This window comes from Ursus americanus, chromosome 8, assembly GCF_024610735.1.
Source record: "Ursus americanus isolate L20-20 chromosome 8, mUrsAme1.1.p, whole genome shotgun sequence".
NCBI lineage: Eukaryota > Metazoa > Chordata > Mammalia > Carnivora > Ursidae > Ursus > Ursus americanus.
In genome coordinates, this window is record NC_142134.1 from 22,841,784 (window position 1) to 22,866,087 (window position 24,304).

General features: G+C 44.8%; 1 protein-coding gene and 1 pseudogene across 3 annotated transcripts in view; one reads left to right on the top strand and one right to left on the bottom strand.

The window, feature by feature from the left end:
- Positions 1-24,304, bottom strand: part of ANXA3 (annexin A3) — a 58,635-nt gene that overhangs the window by 25,063 nt on the left and 9,268 nt on the right. Inside the window, exons 1-3 of one of the 3 annotated variants that reach the window (XM_045790223.2) lie at positions 22,356-22,470; positions 19,655-19,706; positions 3,798-3,885 (exon numbers count right to left, since the gene is read on the bottom strand). In XM_045790223.2, coding sequence (XP_045646179.2) covers positions 3,798-3,885; positions 19,655-19,669 — 103 coding nt within the window. In that variant the 5' untranslated portion in view covers positions 19,670-19,706; positions 22,356-22,470. Of the gene's footprint in view, positions 1-3,797; positions 3,886-19,654; positions 19,707-21,711; positions 21,809-22,355; positions 22,471-24,304 lie in introns of those variants that run through there. The other 2 variants (XM_045790229.2, XM_087864057.1) reach the window with 2 other exon arrangements.
- On the top strand, positions 8,984-16,473 carry LOC123789338 (large ribosomal subunit protein eL28 pseudogene; annotated as a pseudogene).

A 24,304-nucleotide genomic window follows, 5' to 3' on the forward strand; every position in this document is an offset into this window, starting at 1 on the left:
TCTAGGCCCCTTTTAGTCATTGTCATGGTTAATATTCACAGAAACTCTGGCCAGTGGGTACGATTAAGCTGTTCCAAAGATGAAAACACTAATATTTAGAACAGTTATCTCATCTGCCAAAGTCATGCAGCTTTTCAGTGGTGCAGCAAGAATGTGAACCCAAGTCTCTGCCTCCAAAACATTTATTTCCCTCTCTGATCCATATCTCTTTCAGGCATCCCAGACCCATATACTTAAGCACCTGTTGTAAGTAAAGGGCTGATGCTGGCCTGCTTGAAAATGCCCTCAAGGTCACAATTCTCTTGCTAATTATAGTTTGAAGCTAGCGTGGGAGGCTGTGTCTGCCTCCTTTGCAGTAAAGGACCCCCCCTGGGTTGGGGAGCTGTGAGTTGGCTTGTGTACCTTGGGCCTGCATGATTAGAATGGTACAGAAGATCAACTGGAACTCAAGGCTCAACTTCTCTGTGCTGAGGTTACCCCCACACGCCTTGGCTACACATGCCAGTGGCCGTGGTACACAGGACGGGGCAAAACACACTGTGTACTTGGTTAGCTGCGGGGCCTTCCAGTAAAAGGTACGGCCCCACTGTAATTCTGGTCTTGCATTCTTCCATAGCGTGAAGTCAACACAGAACCAGATCGAAGCCGAGCTGTGTCCCGTGAGTCGGATGATCAACCGGAACCATAATGGCATCCGTGTTGGTGCACGACTAAGCCCCCCAAGTGCACCTGTATCTCAAGCTCAGATGCTCCAGGCAGAATTCATTCTCTGTCCTCTCTAACTCGTCTCTCAGTCTGTGTTCCCTCATCAATGAAATCACTACGGATAGAGTCATCCAAGCAAAAATCCTGGCAGTCATCCTATACTCCTTTCTTTCCTTCTTTCTTCAGATGATGACATTGTAGCAATCAACTGCATCTCTGAATTTGTCCTCTCCTCTGCCCTTGTGCACACATCATATTTCACCCAGGAACTTCAATAGCCTCCTGAGTTGGGCCCTTACAATTCACACCGTACTTGATTGCCCCAGTAAATTCTTTAAAATGTGCCTGATCATGTCAAGCCCTTGGGTGAAATCCTAATGGCTCTGTACCCTTCAGGACGAAGCTCAAGTCCCTGAGCTCGGACACCTGCTCATTAGGGTCTCTTAGTTTCACACATGCTCGAGACCAGAAACGAAAACGAGCTGCCTCGTGGCTCGGAGACTGGATCTGACACATCCCTAATGCAAATACCGTTGTGACACCTGGTTCTGGACTGAGAACACATCAGTAATGGGGCGCCCGGGTGGCGCAGGGGTTAAGCGTCTGCCTTCAGCTCAGGGCGTGATCCTGGCGTTATGGGATCGAGCCCTGCATCAGGCTCCTCCGCTAGGAGCCTGCTTCTTCCTCTCCCACTCCCCCTGCTTGTGTTCCCTCTCTCGCTGGCTGTCTCTATCTCTGTCAAATAAATAAATAAAATCTTAAAAAAAAAAAAAGAACACATCAGTAATGGTCCTCACAGGCCTCTCAAAGTAGGTCTGCAACCCAAAATGCAAACATTTGTGAAGAAATATAATATTAAGAAAAAAAGACAAGCAATAGAAGACTATTATTTCTTTCAATTTGACGTTAACCTCATGAAACAGTCTACTCAACGTGGACCATAAATAGGGAAGACACAGAGATGAATGACAAAATAATTGTCATTAAGAAACAGAAAAAACACATAAGCCCAAACATACAGAAATAAGATAATATTATACCGATATAAAAACCTGAAGAGTATATTTCATGGAACTTGACAAACTGACCCTAAAATTCAGAGGGGAGGGCAAAGGGCCAAGAAAAGCTCTTGCCTTACTAGACACTAATTATAAAATTAGAATAGTAATTATGACAATGTGATAATGAGACAGGGATAGGCAAACAGACCAACAGAGCATAACAGAGAGCAGAAACAGAGAAACTTAGAAGACAAAAGCGCATTACTCATCAGTGTGCACAGGAGGTGCTCTTCAATAAATTGTGCTGGGACAATCAACCCACCGCATGGGATAAAACAAAGTTAGACACCTTTAAATAACTTACATAAAAATTAATTCCAGGTAGACTGAAAATCCCAAAGTGAAAAATAAGATCGTAAAACTCTGGGGAGAAGATACAGGAGAATATCTTATGAGCCCATTATAGAAAAGACACATAGGAAAAATACTGGTAAACTTGATTTCCCTGAAATTTAAAATTTCTAGGCAATATAAGTTACTACAACCAATTTTAAAAGAAAACCACAGACTGGGAAAAGACATTTTCATGAATTGTAATTTAAAAAAAAATTATATCCAGAATTTGTAAAAAATAATCTTGTCAATCATGAAGAAGATAATCCAACTGAAAAATGGATAAAAGATAGGAAGATATAATTCATGGAAGAAGCAGGTGAACAAGAAAGGGAACTCAGCCCTATCAGGCATGGGGGATGGGGAGGAGAGAGGAAGCAAACACACGTACAGGACGAGATACAGTTCTAGACCCACCAACTGGGAAAACAGTGACCTTAGTAAGTATGGGGGAGAATATGGAGCAAGAGCAAGTCTCATGTGCTGCTGGTAGGAATGCTAATTTGCGTAATCATTTCAGAGAGCGGTTTGACAAAATTTCTAGTTAATTTGAAGATGAACATCTTCAGCCTTGAAATTCCATGCCTTGTATTCTGAGAAATGGAAGCAAATGTGCACAGAAAGACATAAGCAGGAATATCCAATGCAACATTTTTATACTGTAATAGAAAAGAATTGTAGGCAATTTAAATGTTCCATCAGTATCCCATCTTACAATGCAATAATTCAATAGACTACTATGCAAGTAAAGTTCATGAACTAGAGCTAAACATATCAACACAGATAAATCTCAAAAAGAAAATGTTAAGGGATAAAAAGATGTTGCAGGAGAATGTACATACGATATACAGTATCATTCCAATTTAAACTGTTTGAGACCACGCAAACTCTATGTACACACATATGTAGTTATGGATTTAAAAGTTTCATGGGAATAAACTCTACTCTAGGATGGTGTTTTGTCTCTAGGAAACTGGGCTGGGAAAGAGATCCAGGAAGAATCAGCAGGAACGGTACCATAATGATTTATTATGATGATCACTGTTGGTAGCAGTGATGATGACGGACTGTTTCATAGTAAGTAAATACGGCAAATATTAAGATGTAATAAAATTGGGTGCCCTATGCATTTTTCCTCATTATGTCACAATTTTTATTTATCTTTTAGGGGGGTGGGGGAGGAGCAGAGGGAATGGGAGAGAGAGAATCTTAAGCAGGCTCCACACCCAGCGTGGAGCCTGACATAGGGCTCGATCTCATGACCCCAAGATCATGACCTGAACCAAAATCAAGAGTTGGATGCTGGGGCGCCTGGGTGGCTCAGTCGTTAAGTGTCTGCCTTCGGCTCAGGGCGTGATCCCAGGGTCCTGGGATCGAGCCCCACATCAGGCTCCTCCGCTGGGAGCCTGCTTCTTCCTCTCCCACTCCCCTTGCTTGTGTTCCCTCTCTCGCTGGCTGTCTCTTGCTCTGTCAAATAATAAATGAAATCTTAAAAAAAGAAAAAGAAAAAAAAAAAGAGTTGGATGCTTCACTGACTGAGCCACCCAGGAGCCCCACTATTTCACAATTTTTAAAAGTCCCTTACAATTTCTCTAGTCAAGCAAGCCAACTTGGGCAAACTGAACCAATGTGCTGTTTAAATTGTAACTTTCCTGATTTGCTTCAACGTGAAGAGAGCACTCGCGGAGCAGTACTCACCGATGCCCCTGATTGCCTTGCGAATCGCTTCAGCATCCACTGAAGGGCTGAAGCCCGGATAATCGTGCACTGTCCCTCGGTGTCCAACCTGGAAGGGAGTATCCAGAAGTGCCACTAGTTGAAAATGACCTCTTTGTTCGCATTACATGCATTCGCGCATGCACGCTGCAAGCATAACAAATCCATAATTGGCAACACCTTCCTTCCCCTTAAGGAGTGGTTCTCCTGTCCCCAGACATGCAAGCAGTATGACATTTGCCACATACACAAAAAGGCCTCTCCTTTCTTCCCCTTTGTATAAGAGATTAGAAATACAAAACAGTTATTCTCTAGATCAATAAACTGTGCTAACCCCAGTGACTCTGAGGAATATTTGCTTTCATTTCATTTCATTTTATTTTATTTTATTTTATTTTATTTTATTTTATTTTATTTTATAGATTTCATTTATTTGAGACAGAGAGAGCGAGCATAAGCAGGGGCAGCGGCAGACAGAGGGAGAAGCAGGCTCCCCACTGAGCAAGGAGACCGATGCATGGCTCGATCCCAGGACCCTGGAATCATGACCTGAACTGAAGGCAGAAGCTTAACCATCTGAGCCACCCAGGTGCCCCCAGAATATTTGCTTTATTTTTTATTTATTTATTTTTTAAGATTTTATTTATTTATTTGACAGAGAGATAGAGACAGCCAGCGAGAGAGGGAACACAAGCAGGGGGAGTGGGAGAGGAAGAAGCAGGCTCATAGCGGAGGAGCCTGATGTGGGGCTCGATCCCATAACGCTGGGATCACGCCCTGAGCCGAAGGCAGACGCTTAACCGCTGTGCCACCCAGGCACCCCAGAATGTTTGCTTTAAAGTGGCCTCTGCACAAAAGCAAGGAGACAGTGAGAATTTTCTGTATCCTCTTTGTTTTCAAGTGATAACTCAAAGCTCTTCACTGCATCTCACACAGAAGGAACTGTGGTTTACGGACTTCCAGATGCTTTAAGTAATGCTGACCACTGTCCTTGGGGAACCCCACACCAAAGGATCCACAAATGAAACCCCCATTAGGACTGCCTGTTCTTCACCTTGTTTAACAGATGTGCCCTTCTGAAAGCTCCACGGACATAGATCTTCAGGGGCAGCGTGGAAATGAAAAATGCCACGATACTAATTTTAAACACACAAATTAGAAACATGTCAGTAAGCTGGGAAACACCATCTTACGGGAAGAATAAAATATCTTAAAACTGCTTCACAGACTATAGAACAGCCACAAAGATGCTGAGACAAATGCAAGCAAACATGTATTTATACAGCATTTCCTCACGCGGAAGAAAAACATGGCTTTACGGTCATGGTGTTTTCTTTCTAAATTGATTTTCCTGTCCTGTTGCGGAATAACATGGGCTCTGTTGTCTTGGGCTAATATGGCTTCATTAGGCTGAAGTGCTTAGTATTTTCATGACAGGACATTATCTTGTCACATTAAGATGAATGGAAAATTAATGTTCTGACACAGTAAAAAACGATAGGCTGACCCAATAGATTAGGCTGCACAATTTGCTTCAATACAACCAAACATCGTTTAATCTTAAAGCCTCCAAACGAAAGAGCTTTCATTCTACCGGAGTGACTGTAACAGGTTAGAAACTAGATGGGAATGTGTCTGATCTAAAAGGCACGTGTAAGAAATCAGTCACCTCCACAAAATCTTTGGAGAATTCTCTTTCTCTGAGGCTTACTAAGTATTTCATGGGTTCCCAGAGTCAACTGGCTTCATTTCAGTTCTATCCATCTAGGAACTTTTATACTGATCTTATCTGTCCACCTTATGCGTCTGGCATTTATTTTTTATTTATTTTTTATTTTTTAAAGATTTTATTTATTTATTTGACAGAGAGAGACAGCCAGCGAGAGAGGGAACACAAGCAGGGGGACTGGGAGAGGGAGAAGCAGGCTCCCAGCGGAGCAGGGAGCCCAATGCGGGGCTCGATCTCAGGACCCTGGGATCAGGACCTGAGCCAAAGGCAGACGCTTCACAGCTGAGCCACCCAGGCGCCCGTGTCTGGCATTTTAGAAGAACCACCCCAATAGTAGAGCACTTGAGTGCTTCACGCCCAGCGCGGTACACGACACCTCATATATGTTAACAGAATGTGCGTAACAGCCCTGAGGAGCCAGAGTGACCCATTTCCCATCTAAGACACCAAGGTTTAAGAAGATTGGAGAATTTGCTCAAGCCCACAGAAGCGAGGCAGGCAGCGGAATCTGAATTTGAATGCAGTCATGAGCATGCCAGCCCACTCTTACTCCTTCTTGAAGGGTAGGGTCTGTACCCAGGCCAATTCTTTGAAATGCATATGCCCAGGTCCTGCACTAAACATATCGAACATATGCTTCAGAGATCAGGTAAATTCTACATGCTGAAGATGTTCCCTGGGGATTTTGTGCCACACAGGTATTTACATGGTTGCTTCTGAATCCAAGAAAACTAAATTGCAGTCAGATTCCAGTGGCTCATTGGAAAGGGTTTCCCTTCTAGCCGTGACCTTTTCACGGCGCTCTACTACCTACACATAAAAATATGCTGAAATCCCAGGGCACACAGTTAGAGAAGGTTGAAATTCCCAGTCCGTTACGTAATTTGCCACCTAGTAAGAATTAAATGGGGAGGAACTGCTTGTTTAATTAAAAGAAAAAAGCCACACACACACACACACACACACACACACACACACACACACACAAGCTTGAAAAATGTCAGGGAAATTCTGAAGCAGAATCGTGGTGAAATTTTTCAGCTTGTTTCAGTTATTTAAATAAGCAGTATAATTCAGTGGATAGACTTGGTTAGCTAAAACATTCAACAATATTTACATGACCTATGGAAAATAATCTATTTCTATTAAGAAATTAATAGAATCTTTTAAACTAGCACAGGCCAGGCAGTGAACAAAGTGCTTTACAGACAACTTATTTCAGTCTTAAACAACCTTAACAAAGTAGATTTTATTATTTCCATTAAAAAATGGAAGAAACTCGATTTCAGAGAAATTATTTGCTTAACATAATTCTGCTACTAAGGACAGCCCAAGAATACGAATCCACCTGCTTGTGTCTAAAATGCCCTATGCTCCCTCTCTGCCACATCACAGTGCTTCACAGGATTCCACGCTAGTGGTTCTGGAAGTGTAGACACTGGATCCGCCACAGCGGCATCATCTGGGAACTTGTTAGAGATGCAAATTCTCAGGTCCCACCCCAGTCTTACAGAGTCAACAGCTCTCGGGCTAAGACTCAGGAACTGTGTTTTAACAAGCCGTCTAGACGATTCTAATGCATGCTCAAGTTTGAGAACCACTGCTCTATTTCATTCTCAGCTGCCTAGAAAACCAAAACAAAGTGAGTAAACAAGTCATAGATTCTTTTATGGGAGGTGGAAAAGAATTTGATGATGAGCTCATTGTTTCAGGAATGTTGGCATTTTTACAGACAAAACTATTTGCATGGCCGGCTTCATTGCAGGCTTCCTTCCTTAGCATTTAAACTACTAATCAATGGTTGACTTTGTCTGTTTGCACAAACCCTAACTCCCTAACAAAGTGTCATGCCAGTGTAGGTCACAGATACTTAGCAAAGTTTTTAGTTTTCCAAAATCACATTTGATCAAATTTCCATCTGCATCCCCAAAACACTTTAAGTTGCTTTCCTTTTCTCAAACTTGACCTTCAGATGCCCCCAAAGGGACACTGATCCTGAAGCCAGTTGGAAAATAAATTAAAGCAAGCAATGTCTAAGTAAAGGGAGGGGGGGAAGCTAACTGGAGCTCCTGACATTAATCATTGTTGCTACTTGTGACGCCTGGGTGGCTCAGTCTGTTGAGTGTTCGACTATTGGTTTCAGCTCAGGTCATGATCTCAGGGCAGGGTCCTGGGATGAGCCCTATATCAGGCTCCCTGCTCAGCAGGGAGTCTGCTTGGGATTCTTTAACCCTTCTTCTCCCTTCCCCTCTGCTGCCCCCCCTGCTCTAAATAAATAAATAAATATTTTTAAAAAATTTATTGCTACCTACCGTGTGCCAAGTCCACACTTCCTGCATTAGCTCATTCAATCCTCATGGGAAACTTGTAAGGCAGACGTAATACATCCTATTTACAGATAATGATAAAACTGATGCTTAAGCAACTTGCCCAAGTTCACGCAGCCAGGAAGCGGTCAGTGTCATAGCCTCCGCTCCTGATCACTAAACTAGGCTGCATCTTGTTTGAACCATCTTCAGGTCAACAGAGCTTTCTCTGATCTTCTAAAACTCTCCTTGGGAGATCATCAGAGCACCTGATGCCTTGAAGCCCGTTGGAGTGGCCAAGTGGGGGCCTCGTGAGCTGTCTTCTGCCACCTCCCCTCCCCCTGCCCGAGAGAGGCTGGCCTGTCCTTGACCATGAAAGCCGGCTGTACCCATTTTTTCATGCAAAGTGTCCTGGGTTTGCAAGAAGTTAAACATTCATATTCAGAAGAACGAATGAAAGAGAAAAACACCGGGTGCCAATCCTGTTGACAAGAAACATATTTAAAGCCAAATGCTGCAGAGCCAGACTCGCTGGTACACCTTGAGGGTGAGGTAAGGCCAAGTCCCTCATCACTTCATCAAGCCCTGTAGAGGCTACATCCAAAAATCCTGCTTTCAAATGAATGCCTCATAGAAACCTCCAGGACTCAGGAACTGTTGAAGAGCTGAGGAGAAATGATCACTCTCTGCTCAATGTCCAAACAGTCTGCTGGGTCGTGAAGGCTTATGAGAGAAGGAAAAATGGAGTAGACTAAAACAAGTAAACAAACAAACAAAACAAAAAAACAATAAAGCAATCGTAACTTGGAAGATGTGAGACTTCTCACTCAATTTTTCTAATAAAAGGTGGTTTTCCAAACCAAAGAAAGCTTATTGTAAAAGCCCCCGAGATGGAATAGGGTCAGGGGGGCAAGTGTTAGGGGTTGAATTGTGTCCCTCCAAAAAGATAAGTGGCAGGCTGAGCCCACAATACTGTACACTGTGACCTTCTTTGGATATAAGTTACTGAAATGTGCTTAGTTAAGCTGAGGTCCTACTGGATGGAGGGGGCCCCTAATCCAACATGACAGGTGTCCTCAGAAGACAACGAGGTGAGGAAAGAGACACACAGGAGGGTGTGTGACCATGTGACCATGAAGGCAGGGATTGGGCCTGTGCAGCTGCGAGCCAAGGAACCCCAAAGAGCACCAGCAAATCCCCAGAAGCTGGAAGAGGTGAAGAAGGACTCCCTTACAGCTTTCAGAGGAAGCACGGCCCTATCCACACCTTGCTTTCAGACCTCCAGCTTCCAGAACTGTGAGAGAATACATTTCTCTTGTTTTAAAACATCCAGTTTGTGAAACTCTGTTAGGGCAGCCCCAGGAAACAGCAGGTAAGGTGCCGGAGACAGGACTGCTAACCACTCTGGTCCTCTAGGGCAAGCACGAGGGGCCTCAGCTTCTCCCACAGGCTGGCAGGGACGCTGCAAACAGAAGGTGCCCCATCACCACTGCCCGCAGGCTTTCCACCCAGGGGCAGCAAAGAGAAGCAGGGGGTGGACAAAGCAGGCATCGTCAGCCTCCGGTGCCTGATGGCCGTGAGAGAAGCGAGTGACGTCATGGCTTTCTTTGAAGTGCTTCCGAGGGGTCCAGGGGCAATGTATGCATTTCTTCTTATCTCACTCAAATGAGAAAAGATTCATACTTGCCTTCTGTTCTTTTTTAAATATAATGATTTCATCAGGGAGCCTCAGAGCAAGAGCACTGGGATGTGGTAACAGAGGAGAGTGTTGGGCCGGAGTAGGAGGAAAGCATGATTCAGAAATTAGGGAAGGCAGGACACACAAGCTATTTGGGTTGGGTTTTCCATGAAACACAGATTATAATCAGAAGAAATCCTGACCTCTTAGAAGCGTGTGTCACTCACAGTCAACCCCCCCAGACTTCTGCCTTCTTTGGGCTCCTGGGCCCCATCCCTGGCCACTCCAGCTTGCATTTACTCCCCTTTGTCAGCCCGTCCCCTCTGCCTGACTTCTATGGAATAGGTACTTCTAAATGGAAAATCTCTTTTCTTTCCTTCCAATTGTGCACAACTCGCATAGTTGTCATTCCAGCCCAGACTTCTATTCTGAACACTGGTCTATATATTCAAAGTCTACGTGATGTATCTGCTTTTGTGTCTCACGTATCTATTATTTCCTCCGAAGCTGATTTCCTCTCCCCTGTAACAGCCCCACGATATTTACCTGGGCTTTACCCATATCCACTCATTTAATCCTCAAAACCCTACAAGGGTGGTATGATTCTGACCCCCCACTTAGTGGGGAGAAGACACAGAGAGGGAAGAGGCTTGTCCAAGGTCACATGGCTCATCTGTGGCACAACAGGATTTGAACCCAGGCATTCCGACTGCTCTCTGAGCTGGTCCCCAATTTGCCCTTCTTCCTCTACATGGCACCAACCTCCACAAACTGGGAATCTCCTTTGAAGCATCTCTCTTTCCCTGCACATTCAATCCATCAGCAATCTCAAAAAGATAATCTCCGGTGCACTTCTCCCCATCTGCCCCTGCTCTTGTCCAAGTCACCATCACTGTTCCCCTGGAAACGGGCATCTGCAGCAGTCTCCTTTCCTTCCATCGCCCGCCTTCAACCACCTCCCACACAGCAGTCAAGGCGTCTGCGGCATTGGTCCGCACAGCCCTGGCCCTGCGTGGCTTGGCCCAACCTCCCTCTTTGCCCTCACCTGCAGCTACTCTCCCCCTTGTCCAGCACAGTTCAGTTCTCTGACAGCCCAGCTGATGTATGTTGAATTCCTTCTCATCTTAATGCCTTTGTTCATGCTGTTCCCTCTATCTGGAATGTTCTTCAACCTTCACTCCTCTGCTTAAAGGCCATCTTCTCTGACAGGCCAGCTCTGGCCACTGGACCTGAGCAGGTCCTGTCTTGTTGGTCTCCATCTCAGCAACCCTTCCCCTTTTGGGCACTCAGTACTCAGTATTCTCTCTCACTGTTTACATCCGTGTCTCCACCTCCCCCACCATAAAATTCCAGGGGGCAGAGAACTTTTGTTTTACTCATTACGATATATCTAGCTCCAGCCCTGTACTCAGTCTTCAGATACATGCTTAATAAATAACTGTGAATGAGTTTGCTGGAAGAAAATGGAAGGAAGATGATGACATCCCAAGGTGTGGAATTTCTCCAAGGCCTACATAAGACAACTGGCTGCTTGATGAAATCGCTCTCTTCAAACATCCTGAAATCAAAGGGACCATTGTATCCTGGGAGATGTGGAAGAGGTTAGAAATATTTCTGTGACTGCAGGCTATTTCAGGTCTTTCAAATGTGGTTCCAGATGCCGGGGTGGAAGACTGGTGAACCAGGGATGTTTCCAGTGATTCTGTTATGTCTTTCTTCCTGTCTCTCCAAGCACTCAGGGGTTCTCTGGTAGACGCAGCAAACACAACTGTCTGGATTGGGTCTGAAGCACTGGGCCCCCAGAAAGTCTGTAGCAACACAAACTTCTTTCTCAGAATAATTTTCATTATTTGTTTGAAGCAGATTATAAACAATTTCTATTCATCTTCTCTTGAGCTATTTAGTACCAGTATCTGAGGATTACATTTTTCCTCCACAATCCAAGTCAGGTTTAGCTGAGCTAAGGGTTCTTGACCAAACTCTCTTCTTGGCCAAGAGCCACAAAGAGCTGAAGACTAGGGTGGCTATACTGGCCACATCCTCGGTTAGATGAAGTACACTTCTAACTTCATCTTCTAGGAGAGACACCTCTGTTGTAGGATCTGCTCTCTAAATGTGGAAAATAGAGGGAACCTACTCAACTGGGGGATCTGGCAGCATCCACATCTTCTGAAATGCGTACTTGGCTAGAAAATGGTGCTGGTTTGGCAGGATGTTGGGACTACAGTGGTGACACCCACTCTCCTCCCACATCACTTCTATGGGAATGGAAATCCACCCATGAGGGACCAAGACTAGGGACGTTTGCTGTTTGTAATATTACAGAAAGAACATTTCTTGCATCTGTGGCCACAGTCATTAATGCCCACATGACATGATGGCAATATACATTATTTTATGAGTTTTGTGTAAGTATGTGTTTGGGAAGTGACAATCCTAACAATAAGTTGCTAAGAATTCTTCCTAATGTAAAGTAAACCTACATAATGGGAACTCCTTGAAGAGCTTATACAAAGGCTATTGGGACTATTAAGATTCTTTGCGGCCCTTGGAGGATCCTGAAAAAAGAAGTGTAATACCTCCCCGAATCTCCTTGTCCCCCTCCTATCACCCCATGGGAGTTTTCTTATTGCTCTTCAAATACTCCTTGCCTCAGGCTACACCTGCTGTTCCCTCTGCCTGGATGCTCTTCCCCAAGATACTCTCCCAGCTCACTCCCTCACTCCATGTTGACTTCTGCTCACATATCTGAGCAGAAAATCACACTCCCCATTACTGTCACTACCCACCTCTGCTTTTCTCCAGAGTACTTTAAACTGACTTTATATATTATACATTTATTGCTTTGTTTATTAGCCATCTTCCCTAATAAAATCAGAGGCATATGGCTCCAGCCCAAAACAGTGTCTGGCACATAGTAGATCTTAGTAAATATTTGTTGAATGACTAAGTGAATAAAAAATGCTTTCTTATTCTGAGTCTGGCTTTCTTTGATAATACTCAAATGCCACTACCAGACTTTTCAAAGCTCCATGCCACACCTCAGCAATCTGAGCAATGCATTCTTCAAACGTTTTGTCAATGCTGTTCAGATGAGGCTGTCACTGCCTCTATTTGAACATGCCTCCCAAACCTAGGTGACGTATTTAATCAAACACAGATGGTTAGAAATAAAAGAGCAAAGATCTGATCATGGAGGAAGGGGCAGACTGGAGAATTTTCTGCCCTTTTGACTTATCCTCTTTTATTTCATGTGAGACCTCGCGTCTATATGGATAGTATTGCTCGGTGCTCTAAAGTTCTTGCGTTTTCCAACCGCTCTGCATCCACGAAAACACAGGCCTTCAAGAGAATAGATTTACACCTTCCCTTCACATTCCTTGCTCTCAAGCTAAAACTTTTTCTTTTCCTCTTTGCCTCTTATTTACAAGGCTTCTTCAACAGCTACTCATTAGATTTGGCAAATTACACTTTTTGTTGTGATTAAATGTGAAAGAGGGGACCCGTGCGTTCACGGTGAGTTGGGGTCAGGGAGTGGCAAAGGACAGCTCTTTTAATGCTTGGTCTATTCATTCCTGGGAAGCCTCTCTCTTCTCACTCAGATTAGACAGTTTCTTTCTACACTCTGTCCTGAAACAAACTCTAATGTTTTGATTCGAAAGCCAGGTCTTTACCTGTTTTTCATTAACTTCCTGCAGAGGGCCATTTTTGCAGCTGCCAATATTTATCTCAATACGCTTCGGGGAGCATGGTTTAAAACACACACCAGACCGGAAGTTGCATCATGTCGAAGAGTACCTAATCAGGCATGATGCCCATTCTCCTTGGGATGTGGAGTCCAGCTCAACGAAAACAGTTATAGAGCCAGATCTTCCAGCCCTGACATGCAGTAGACAGGGAGCCCAGAGGAGAAATTCAACACGACCACATGCGTGTAACACAGGTGCTCTTCCCACACATGTTTTAGATTTGCGTGGTTAGGAAGGGCAAACACACTAGGAAAGAAAGGTCTGATGGGATGTTCCCACCAAAGCAAGACATATGAACTGGACAGGGCTCTCACCAACTTCTTGTAGCCAGGACCGGTAGTATCATATGCCCAGGACTAGTATCATCCACGGAACAGAAACGGAAAGGCATTACCCTCCCAAATTCTCTTTCACAGAGCATACTGCACCTTTCCTGGGAGCCCTACCGTTGATGTCATTACTCTGCATTACACAGTGGAAATGGGACCATTGTGTCCTCATGGGTGAAACTGCACCAGTCTTATCCCCAGGAAAGAGAGGAAGGGTCAGGTGGGGAAGGAGAGTTGTGTTCTCCTTCTCAACAAGAACACATTTTCAAGGGTTAATTTTTCCTATTAGCAAGTTTCCACCCTAGATAAGCCTTTCCCAACCTTTCCACTGTCAAGAATCCCTTTAAGTATTTCTCCTCCACAGACCCCATGAGTTGAGTGATTCTATCTGCTAATCTGTATTTATTACAAAGCATTACTCATTTTCCCCAGTGTTACTTATTATTTAAGATAGGAACGTCCAAGCAGAGGTTCTGACCAGCACAAGGTAACCAGTGCCTGAGTGTTAATATAATTTTAGAAAAGGAATAAAGGAATATGATACTCCAGAAATTCTGTGCAGCCTCCACGTGAGGTATATATGTGGTACGATAAAGCACATCTCTAGTCTTTGTCCTGGGTTCCTGGCAGAGGGCATCAACACCACTGGAATTTCCCGACAGGAATGTCTTTGTTATCCTATCGAGGTGACTCACGGTGGACCTCTAGATAGGTACGGGATGGGGATGATTGGCAGTCTGGGAGAGGAAGGAGACTGGAGATTAAGTTCGGTCCCATGGCCAGTGGTTTCATCAATCACACCTATGTAATGGAATCCCAGGGCAAACTCTGGATAGAGGTTCGGAGGAGCTCCCTGGCTGGTGGACACACGATGTGCAGGAAGGGTGATCTGTCCTGACTCCATGGGGACAGGGCCTTTCCAGAACTTGCTTTATGCATAGGTAGGCTTTATAATAAAACTGTAACCGTAAATACAGCACTTTCAGCGAATTCTGTGAGTTGTTGTGGACAATTACTGAATGCAAGAGGGTCATGGAAATCCCCAACTGTATGCGTCGGAAGGGCAGGGGCTCTGAGACTTGCAGCTGACGTCGGAAGTGAGGGCCGAGTTCTTCAACCTGTAGCGTTTAACTCCAGGTAGCTCGTGTCAGAATTGTACTGCAGTGTACCCACTTGGAGTGGGAACAGAGTACTCTATGTCTTTAAATACATATAAATATCCAAACCACAGAATGTACAACACCAAGAGTGAACTGAAAGGTAAACTGTGGCCGCTGGTGATTATGAGGAGTTAGTGCGGGTCCATCAGTTGTAAGAAATGTACCACCCTGGTGGGGGATGATGATAATGGGGGGCCCTATGCATGTGTCTGGGCAGGGAGTATACAGCAAATCTCCGTACTTTCGCTTCAATTTTGCTACGAACCTGAAACTGTTCTAAAAAAATACTACAAATAGGAGTGGTCAGAAAAAATTGATTTGGGGAAGATCCATCTGTTTTCAGATGGCTCAGAGACAATCATTCCAATGGGGAGGAGGATGCTGTTGATTTGTAATAAAATCAGGCCCAGGAGACAGGCAGAAACTCCTTTACTAAAGCAGTTGCAGGGATAATAAATAGCAAGGAATATGCTTTTTTAAAAATAGCATACTGAAATGATAATGATTACAACTCACATTCATGACTGCTCACCACATGCCAGGCACTGCCAATGCGTTTTACATGAACTGCGATAATTCTCACAAGCACTAAATGATGCTGGTCCTATTGTTGTACCCGTTCCACGGGTGAGGTAGCAGAGACAGCAGGAGACTAAGTGACTTGCTCCACGTCATCTTTAAGAGCCCGCCTTTTAACCAATTAGAGAGGTACGAAAAGAAGACCTGGGATTGTGGCTGGACCGTCTTCCTTCTGCTCCCAGGAGAGCCCAGTACAGCTGGAACTTGCTGCTTTAATTGTCCCACTACGCTTTTGATGAACTCCTTCGAGGCAAAGTTTGCAGGCATCCTATTCATGTGACGTTACATTTTCGTAAAATGTCTTTTATCCCTCCGTTCCAGAGTGGCTCCCTATTCCCCTTCCTCATTTATAAAGTCGAGTTTGGAGTGGGGAAGGGAAAATGTATAGCAAGTTAGGACGTTATAACAATTCATAGTGATTATGGTGATTAGGAGTTTAGAAAAATTTTAGGAGGATAATACAAATACTAATCTGAAGATTCAAACAAATGGTCAAAGGAAGTTAGGAATTGACCAAGGAGCAAAGAGCCCAGAATATCCGCTTGAGGAAGCCAGCTCTGGGGAAGGCACACATCGGAAAGATATTGTTATGGTATCTTAATAAAAAGTCAGGGTCCTGCTCTTTCCGTCTCCAGCTGCGGTAGTGAGAGGAGCCACCGCTAGCCCGTGCACCTGCAGTGGATGGCCCTCCGGGACTGTTCCAGCTTCCCGATCAAGAGGAACAAGCAGACATACAGCACCGAGCCCAGTAACCTGCAGGCTCCGGTTCAGCATACGACTGTGGGCGTGGAGCCCATGGCCCATGGCAAAGGTGTAGTGGTGGCCATGAAGCGGAGATCCGGCCACAGGAAACTTGCCACCTCCTACGTGCGGACCACCATGAACAAGAGCGCCCAGGGCCCTCTCAGCAGCATCAGGTACACGATCCTCGAGTACAAGTTCGGCCCAGATCTCCGCACGACTGCCGTTCGCAGAGCCCCCGCCATCCTGCTCAGCCAGAAGCCTGTGATGGAGAAGAGGCAGTGGGCCCGCCCCACCGAGAGCTCCTGGACACCTGCCCGCCACTTCCAAAGCAATAAGGATATCAACCACACATCCGTCATGTTCCCAAGCCATTCTAATCTGTAGGTTGCCTGAGTACTTGCTACAGACCTAAAAGCAACCTAAAGAGACCCTGGGTCCAAAGAGCCCAAAGTGATAAGGTATCAGGCCTTTTCATCAGGGGTTAAGTAGGAGAACAGAGCCAGGCAACATTTCCAAACAAAGGAAATAGGCATGCAACACAGATTGTTGACTCATCTGAAACAATGGGAGGGTCGCTACACACCTAGAATCTAAAGACCTAGGAAACCGGCTATTGTTTCATCCACAACAGCAATGTCCTAAAATAGCGACCAGAGTCTTCTCTCTTGATCATATCACTCCAACAAACTCATCATCCACTAGTAACCACAAACGGATCTATAGTTTTGGGGAAAAGCGTGGACTTGATTGCTTATTTGTGTTCAGGTGTGTATGTGCTTTTGTGTGTAAGAGGGAAAAAGAGAACAGATGAAATTTAGTGATAAGAATATTTACAGAAATCTCAGGTTTTTTTTTTTTTAATTATTGTGGTAAAAAAAGCATGACATAAAGTTTACCACACCAACTATTTTTAAGTGCACAGTTCAGCCGTGGCGAGAATATTCACATTATTGTGAAACAGGCCTCCAGAACTTTTTCACTGTGCAGAACTGAAATTCTATACCCAGTAAGCAACAAATCCCCTTCAGCCCGCAGCCACAACTCTGTTTTCGGTCTCTGTGAATTTGACTACTTTCAATGCCTCAGATAAATGGAGTCATGGTACTTTGTCTCTTTATTACTGGTTTACCTCACTTAGCATAATGTTCTCAAGGTTAACTCATGTTGCAGCATGTATCAGAATTCTCTTCCCTTTTAAGGTTGAATAATACTCCATGGCATGTCTACACAGTAGCCCTGCCCCCATCTAGTGGGGGTGCGTTCCAAGACCCCCACTGAAACTGCAGAGAGTACTGAATCCTACATACACCACATTTTTTTTCCTAAACTGGTGAAACTACGATAAAGTTTACTTCATAAACTAGGCACAGTAAGAGAGTAACAACTTTGAAGGTGTCAGCTGACCAACTAATTGGAGAGCCTGACCAGTTAATCCCATGGCGGTTTACTAATGGACAAAGACTAGAGGAGACTTTTTTTTTTTAACACCAGTATTTTGGAGAGATGCCTCTCCCCCCCATCTGATGCTACTAAGTATTCATAATAGCAGTGGGAATTTTAGACCTGGAAAGAGGACAGCTTGGCCTCCCGGCCAGTGGTAAGGGGATAACCTGGGGCCAGCAAACCTCGCAGCAGCACACCTCCCAGCAACACACCATCCACCACACCACCCACCACACCACCCATATCTCAGGCTGGTATATCTCCATACAAGCTATTCTTCAAGGTTTTCTGTCCCTCACTTAAGAAATATAATGTATGTTCATCATGAACAAAAAAATTAGAGCATGGAAGGTGATGCACTGAAAACTAAATGTGGCCTTCCTCACAGTTCTGCCTTTCTGGAAAGTTGTCATGTAATATAGTCTTTATGTATATTTTTTTTCTTTTCTTTTTACAGCTTTTAAACAGAATCTTGGGGCACCTGTGTGGCTCAGTCAGTTAAGTGTCTGCCTTCGGCTCAGGGCGTGATCCCAGGGTCTTGGGACTGAGTCCCACATGGGGTTCCCTGCTCAGCGGGGAGTCTGCTTCTCCCTCTCCCTCTGCCCCTCCTTGCTCATGCTCTCTCTCACAGGAATAAGTAAAAATCTTTAAAAAATTAAAAAAGTAAACAGAATCATTCTGTACATACTATTCTGTAACTTGATTTTTTTTATTGGTTAACATATCTTTGGACATTTTCTTATGTCAATATATAGAGAACTGACCCCCTTTATCCCCATTCTTTTTAACAATCACATAAAAATGTCTGTAAGCCAGGGGCGCTGGGGTGGCTCAGTCGGGTGGGCACCCGACTCTTGGTTTCGGCTCAGCTTGTGATCTCAGGGTCGTGAGATCCAGCCCAGCGCTGGGCTCCGTGCTCACGACAGAGAATACTCGGGACTCTCTCTCCCTCTCCCTCAGCCCCCCTCCTCAAATAAATAAATATATCTTTGAAAAATGGCTGTAGGTTTCAAATGAGTAATTTAATAATTTTATACACCATGGGTGGCCATTTATGCTGTCTGCATATTTTCATTAATACAAATGAATGTCTTTAGGCCTATATTTTTTCAGCCTTATGCAAGCGTATGGATAAGATAAGTACCCCGAAGTGGAGTAACTGGCTAACGGGGTGTGCACTTAAACACTGATGGATACACCAATATGCCAGCCAAAAGGGTGCCAGAGTTAGTCTCCCATGATCAGAGTATGAGGGTACCTGTCTTGCCCAGACTCTGCAATACTGGTCTTACTGTACGTTTTTTTCACCTAGACCAATTCTTAGGTAGAAATGGCTTCTCATTGTGTTATTTACATTTCTTTATTTCCTAGTGAGAGAGAGCATCTTTTCATGTTTGTAGGACATTTATAATTCTTTTCATGTCCTACTCATGTCTCTGACAAATTTTTCCATCAAGTCTTTTTTTTATTGATTTATTCAAGTAATTTTTATGTTAAGAAAATATGTCTTTTGTCTGATGTGCTCCAAATATTTTCGCCCTGTGCGTTGTCTTCTGACTCTACTAATAGTGTTGTTTGCAGTAATAAATCATAAGTTTATATGCAGTTAAGTAGATCAATATCTTTCTTTTAGGCTTTTGGTTTGTGTCATAGTTGTAGCTGCCGTCCCTACTCCATGATTATTTTTAACATTCACCCATATTTTTTCTCTTTCATTTCAGTATTTTATCCCTCTGAAATGCATTTTAATGTAAGAAGGGGGACGGAATACAGATTTACTTTTTTCCCAAATGGCTAGAAATTTTCTTAATATTATTTGTTGAATAAGCCATCTTTTCCTGATATGAAATGTTCTCCGTATCATGTAGTAAACTCCCAAATCACACACTAAATTCGCTCTGTTGTTAACCTCTACTTTGGGGTCATCGCAAATTATTTTAACTATGTACCTCTACAATACACGTTTATATTTTATTATTTTTAGATATCCCCTCGCTTTCTTGGCATGTTATAGTTTCAACTTTTATCAACTTTCAAGAGATTTTTCTTAATATTTTAACTTTTTGTATTTTGATTTGACTCCGATAAGTTACTGTCTAGTGAAGACTTGAGTTTTACTTACCCAGATAGAAGCCATGATAGCCCACCTTTGCTTGAGTTAAGATCACACAAACCTATTAAAAGAAAAAAAAAATTACTAAACAGAATAAATCTGGGATTCAGAATACCATAATCTCTGAATAACCCTAATCTTTAATCCAGAAAATAGAAGTCAACATTCAAAGAGAAACCATCTTAGTAAGGCGATGTGTCTCCAGCACCAAGTACCCTATTTGCTAAACAAACATTTACGAGCACCCACTATGTACAAGGGACTGTGCTGGACCTGGGAAGGGGTCAAAACAGAGAAAAAAGTCTCCATGCTTAAGGGGCTTACAAGTATGTTTCTTGGAAAATAAATTCTTGACTCATTTAAAAATCCAATAGAACTATATTGATTACTGAGTTCTTTTAACCAGGATAGACGCCATCCTAGGAAACAACAACAGAAACAGAAACTGTCTCTCCGGATCCCACCCTCAAACAAATTTTAGCTGGCTTCAATTGGATTCTTCGTGTTTGATTGATATCCCATTTACATTTTACAAGGTTCTAAGCCTACAGCCTGTTATAAACAGACATGCCCACTCTTTGAGGAGGCAGTCAGGTTCCTGGTAGGGCCCAGAGGTAAAAAGGGCAGTTCTTTGGTGGAGCCCTATTGGGAACCCAGGCACTTTTCATATGTAGACATTATTCAAACATGCTGGCATATCTCCAGAGTTGATTTAGAAATGCAAGTCGCTCCCACCAATCCTGGGAACAAAATAGTCTAAAAATTCAACAAAAGCCCCAGAACAAAGTTCAGTAGGAAATGACACCAGCATTCCCTGGAAATACTTAGCCTGATTTTCTCAGGCCCTCTGGAGCCTGGGGCAGGGGGCTTTCTGGTCACCAGGTCTAACACTACATCCCTCTAGGTACACAGCGGATAAGGTGTCACCAGTTCTGGTTTTGCCTCTGAAAGTTCAGTTTCCCTGAGCTTCGGTTTCCTCATCCGTACAAAGCGAAGAGGAAGGCTATGGCTGGCGGGGATCGAAATCATATCTATAATAGTATCAGCTAGGATTTTGAGTGCTTATTATGTGCCAGGTCATATAAAAAACACTAGAAGGTTAATGCCACAAGGCTTTCTGTCATATTTGTTCACTGGGGGATAGAAGGCACTAAAGAAATACTGAATGAATGAATGATTTAATATAAGTCCCACAATAATCTAGGGAGCTAGGTGTCATTAAGAACATCTCCACTTTACATATAAAGAAGCTGGGGCACAGAGAAGGTTCAATAATGTTCTAGGTACACAGCAAGCAGGTGTCCCCCCTACGGAATCTGGAGAGTCACACTGTAAATACAGGAAGTTAATACCCATGCTCCGCCTTACCCCAGTGCCTGCCCCGTACGTTGTCACAGCTGATGCTCAGTGTGTGTTGATCCAGGATAATTTGTAAATTATTAACAATTATTATTAATTAAAAAAAGTTTTATTAACATATAATGTATTCTTTGTTTCAGGGGTACAGGTCTGTGATTCATCAGTCTTACACAAGTCCCAGCGCTCACCATAGCACACACCCTCCCCAGTGTCCACCCATGTTAAGAAGAAATCACTCCACAGTGGGGGCCAAATGACCTAACAACAATCTAAACATCCTTTCAGAAAGGGATTCGAGCATCTACATCATTTCCTTTCATCCCTATTTCTCAACAGATGGCCCTACACAATCACCACAGCTCTGAGAACAAGATCCTGGGTGTCTTTACATCTTTAAACTCCCTTTCTCGTCAGTCTGAGGTTTTCTGCCTTCCTGAGGCCAGTGGGGATATCTTTGGAGAACAACGTTTTAACGCGTTACATTTTTTTATGATGTTGATAAAACAAGCTGTAAATGTTAGCTCTCCCCAAGGGCAGAGTCTTGCTGTGTGTGCAGAACACAAATCCCGGGCAAGAATTTCTATCCAGCAGTGTGACTCCTTATCAGCAGCCGGAGGGGCCTCCAGCGACCCGGAGCCTCCGGGGCCCCGCACAAACCACAGTTTCCTATACACGGTCATTTGCAATCAAGCGCTCAGATTCCCCACCTGCTGACTCAAATGCCAGCGGGATGAATCATGAGTAGTGGCTGCGACTCTGTTGCAATCAAAGAAAAGGTGAGTCTTCTCAAGGAAAAGCAAACTTCTCTGATTCCCAACGCTCAACATCTAAATACGCTTTTCTTTTACCACCTAAAAAAAATTAAATGAAGTAAAATAAATGGTCTACCTTAAGAGGAGCAAATGCTCACAAGGATGGGTGGGGTTCCAAGTGCTCAGAACCGAGCTCAGAGCTTGGGCCAGCCTCTCCTGGTTCGCCAGGGACGCAAAGGACAGTTCTGACTCCCTGCTCTTTTTCTGTCCGCAAGACGTTTAGGACTGGGGAGGCTGAGATGGCCAGCCGGCTCCCAGAAAGTGCAGGGTCTCGGGGGCCGGACAGCTGGGTGTCAGTTTGCGCCCCGCCCTCACCAGAGCTGGGTGACCCTCCCAGGGCGCACCGTGTTTGCTCCTCTGGGCCTCAGTTTCCTCCGCAATGCGGGACGCGGACCCTCTGCCGCTGAAGCCCCTCAGGCCCTGCTCCCCAGCCGCCCGCGCGTCTGCGCCGTGGGCCGCGCTCCCGGGGAAGTGGGCCCGTGCCCTCCGCTCCCAGCTGCCGGGCAGCCGCGGGCGCCTCGCGGGGAGGCTGATCTTACCTGCAGCGCGGCCGAGGGACCTGCTGAGCGGGAGCAAGGCGAGAGAGGGAGTGCGCCCCGGCCGCCGCGGCTCCGCGCCCGCGACCGCACCCCTTCCTCCGCCCCTCCCCCCGCCTCCCGGCTCCACCTGACCGGCGCCCGAGGCCCCGGGAAAGGCAAGCCGCGCCCCTCCGCCGCTGGGGCTGCAGGGCTGCTCCCTCGCGCCGCAGCCCTCGGCTTTCCGGGGTGTCCAAGCTTTCCCACCCTCGTCTCCCGCCATCCTCCTACTGACCCCTATTCCCTCGGTTTACACTTCTGCTGCGCTTGCAGCACGTTCTCCAGATCTACTGCAGTGCTTATTTTGTTCAAGGCATTGTGGATTCAAAGAGGAGTGCGTCCCTGCTCCCTCGCCTGGAGCCTGGAACAGAGGGCGAACACCTAACACTGGCGCCAGCCCATGACACCTATGGAGCAGTTACTTTGTGCCAGGCACAGTTCTAAACTCCTTACGAGTATGCCCTGATTTAAATCTTGCCACAGCCCTCTGAGGTAGATAGAGTTTTCTCGGTATCTGAAAGGAGAGTTCCCGTGAAACCTTTCCTAAGCTGAAACGGCGTGAAGAAACGATCACCATGAATTTATATGGAAAAAACTTTTGGGCATTCGCAGATCCCCCCCAAAATACCCTCTCTTAGGCTTTTCTGATACCTTAGACACACGTTGCCAACAGACGGAAAAATAAATCAAAATACAACACAGGGGTTCAGAGATCCAGTTCTCAAGCTATGGTGACTTGATGCTGAGATGCTCGGAGTGATGGGGTGGGGGAAAGAGCTGGGGGGGCGGGCACTCTGGCTCGGGGTGTCTGCTCCCCCTATAATGAATGCCTGCTGCTGAACAAACGCTCAAGACTGTATTCGATTTTGCCTTTTTTCCTTTCTTCTTTCAGTTAGCAGAAACAGGTACTCATAATGTAGGTATTTGGTGACAGCGAAGAAGCCTAACAGGCACTTTGGGAAGCGGGGGGATATCTGTACTGTGATTATCCAGATTTTATAAATGAGGAAACCTGGACAGAGAGATTAAGTAACTTCAGCAAAGTCACACAGGGAGGAAATGGCAGAACTAGATTTTTGAACCCAGGTAGTCTTGTTGTTCCTCTGCTGAGCGTATTGGCTGTCTAGTGTGAGGATTCGAAGCACAGACTTGGGGGGGATAACAGGGTGCAAGCGCATTCTAGGCACCTGGAACGATAAAACGAATGAAGGAGGCGAAAAACCAAAGCCCTGGTTGTGTTGAGGGAATTGTGTGTTGAAGGATGTAGTAGAGAACGATAGAAGCTACCATTTATTGGGTATCAGGCATTGGACTCAGTACCTGACTGCATTCCCTCTTTTATCTTCAAGGCGACTCTAGGAGGTGCTATTTTTCTCAGAATTTGCAGCAGAGGAAACAAGCTTAGAAAAGTCAATTTATCCAAAGCCGCTTGAGTAAAAAGTGTCATAACTGGGACTCAGCACTGGCCCCAGCCCTTATGTACCTTTCCTCAGAGCAGGGCTGGATCTTGAATGACACACTTCAGGTATTGGGGCATAATTCAGCAGAAGTAAGGAAGTACCGAAAGTGTTTGAGGGAGACTGGCAGACAGCTCTAATTCATCCTCTAAAAAGTTAGTTACGCTAACTTTAGTTTCCATAAACAAGGAATCAAAAGAGAAGAGAAAATTAAAATCCTATAGGGAGACTCTAGAGTCTCTGCCACTTGGACTTCAAAAGTGACAGTTAGTTAGAGGTGGAATTGGGGCAATTGTGGTTTGGGCTGTTGCAAATAGGATTCCGCTGTCCTTTGTCTTGCCTTTCACATTAATGAAGTGCAGTTGAACACGCAGGACTCCACAACAAAGGCCTGAGGACAAAAGCAAAGGATGGAGGTCAGGGTGGAACAGGCACCCTTTCCCAGAGAGAAGCAGG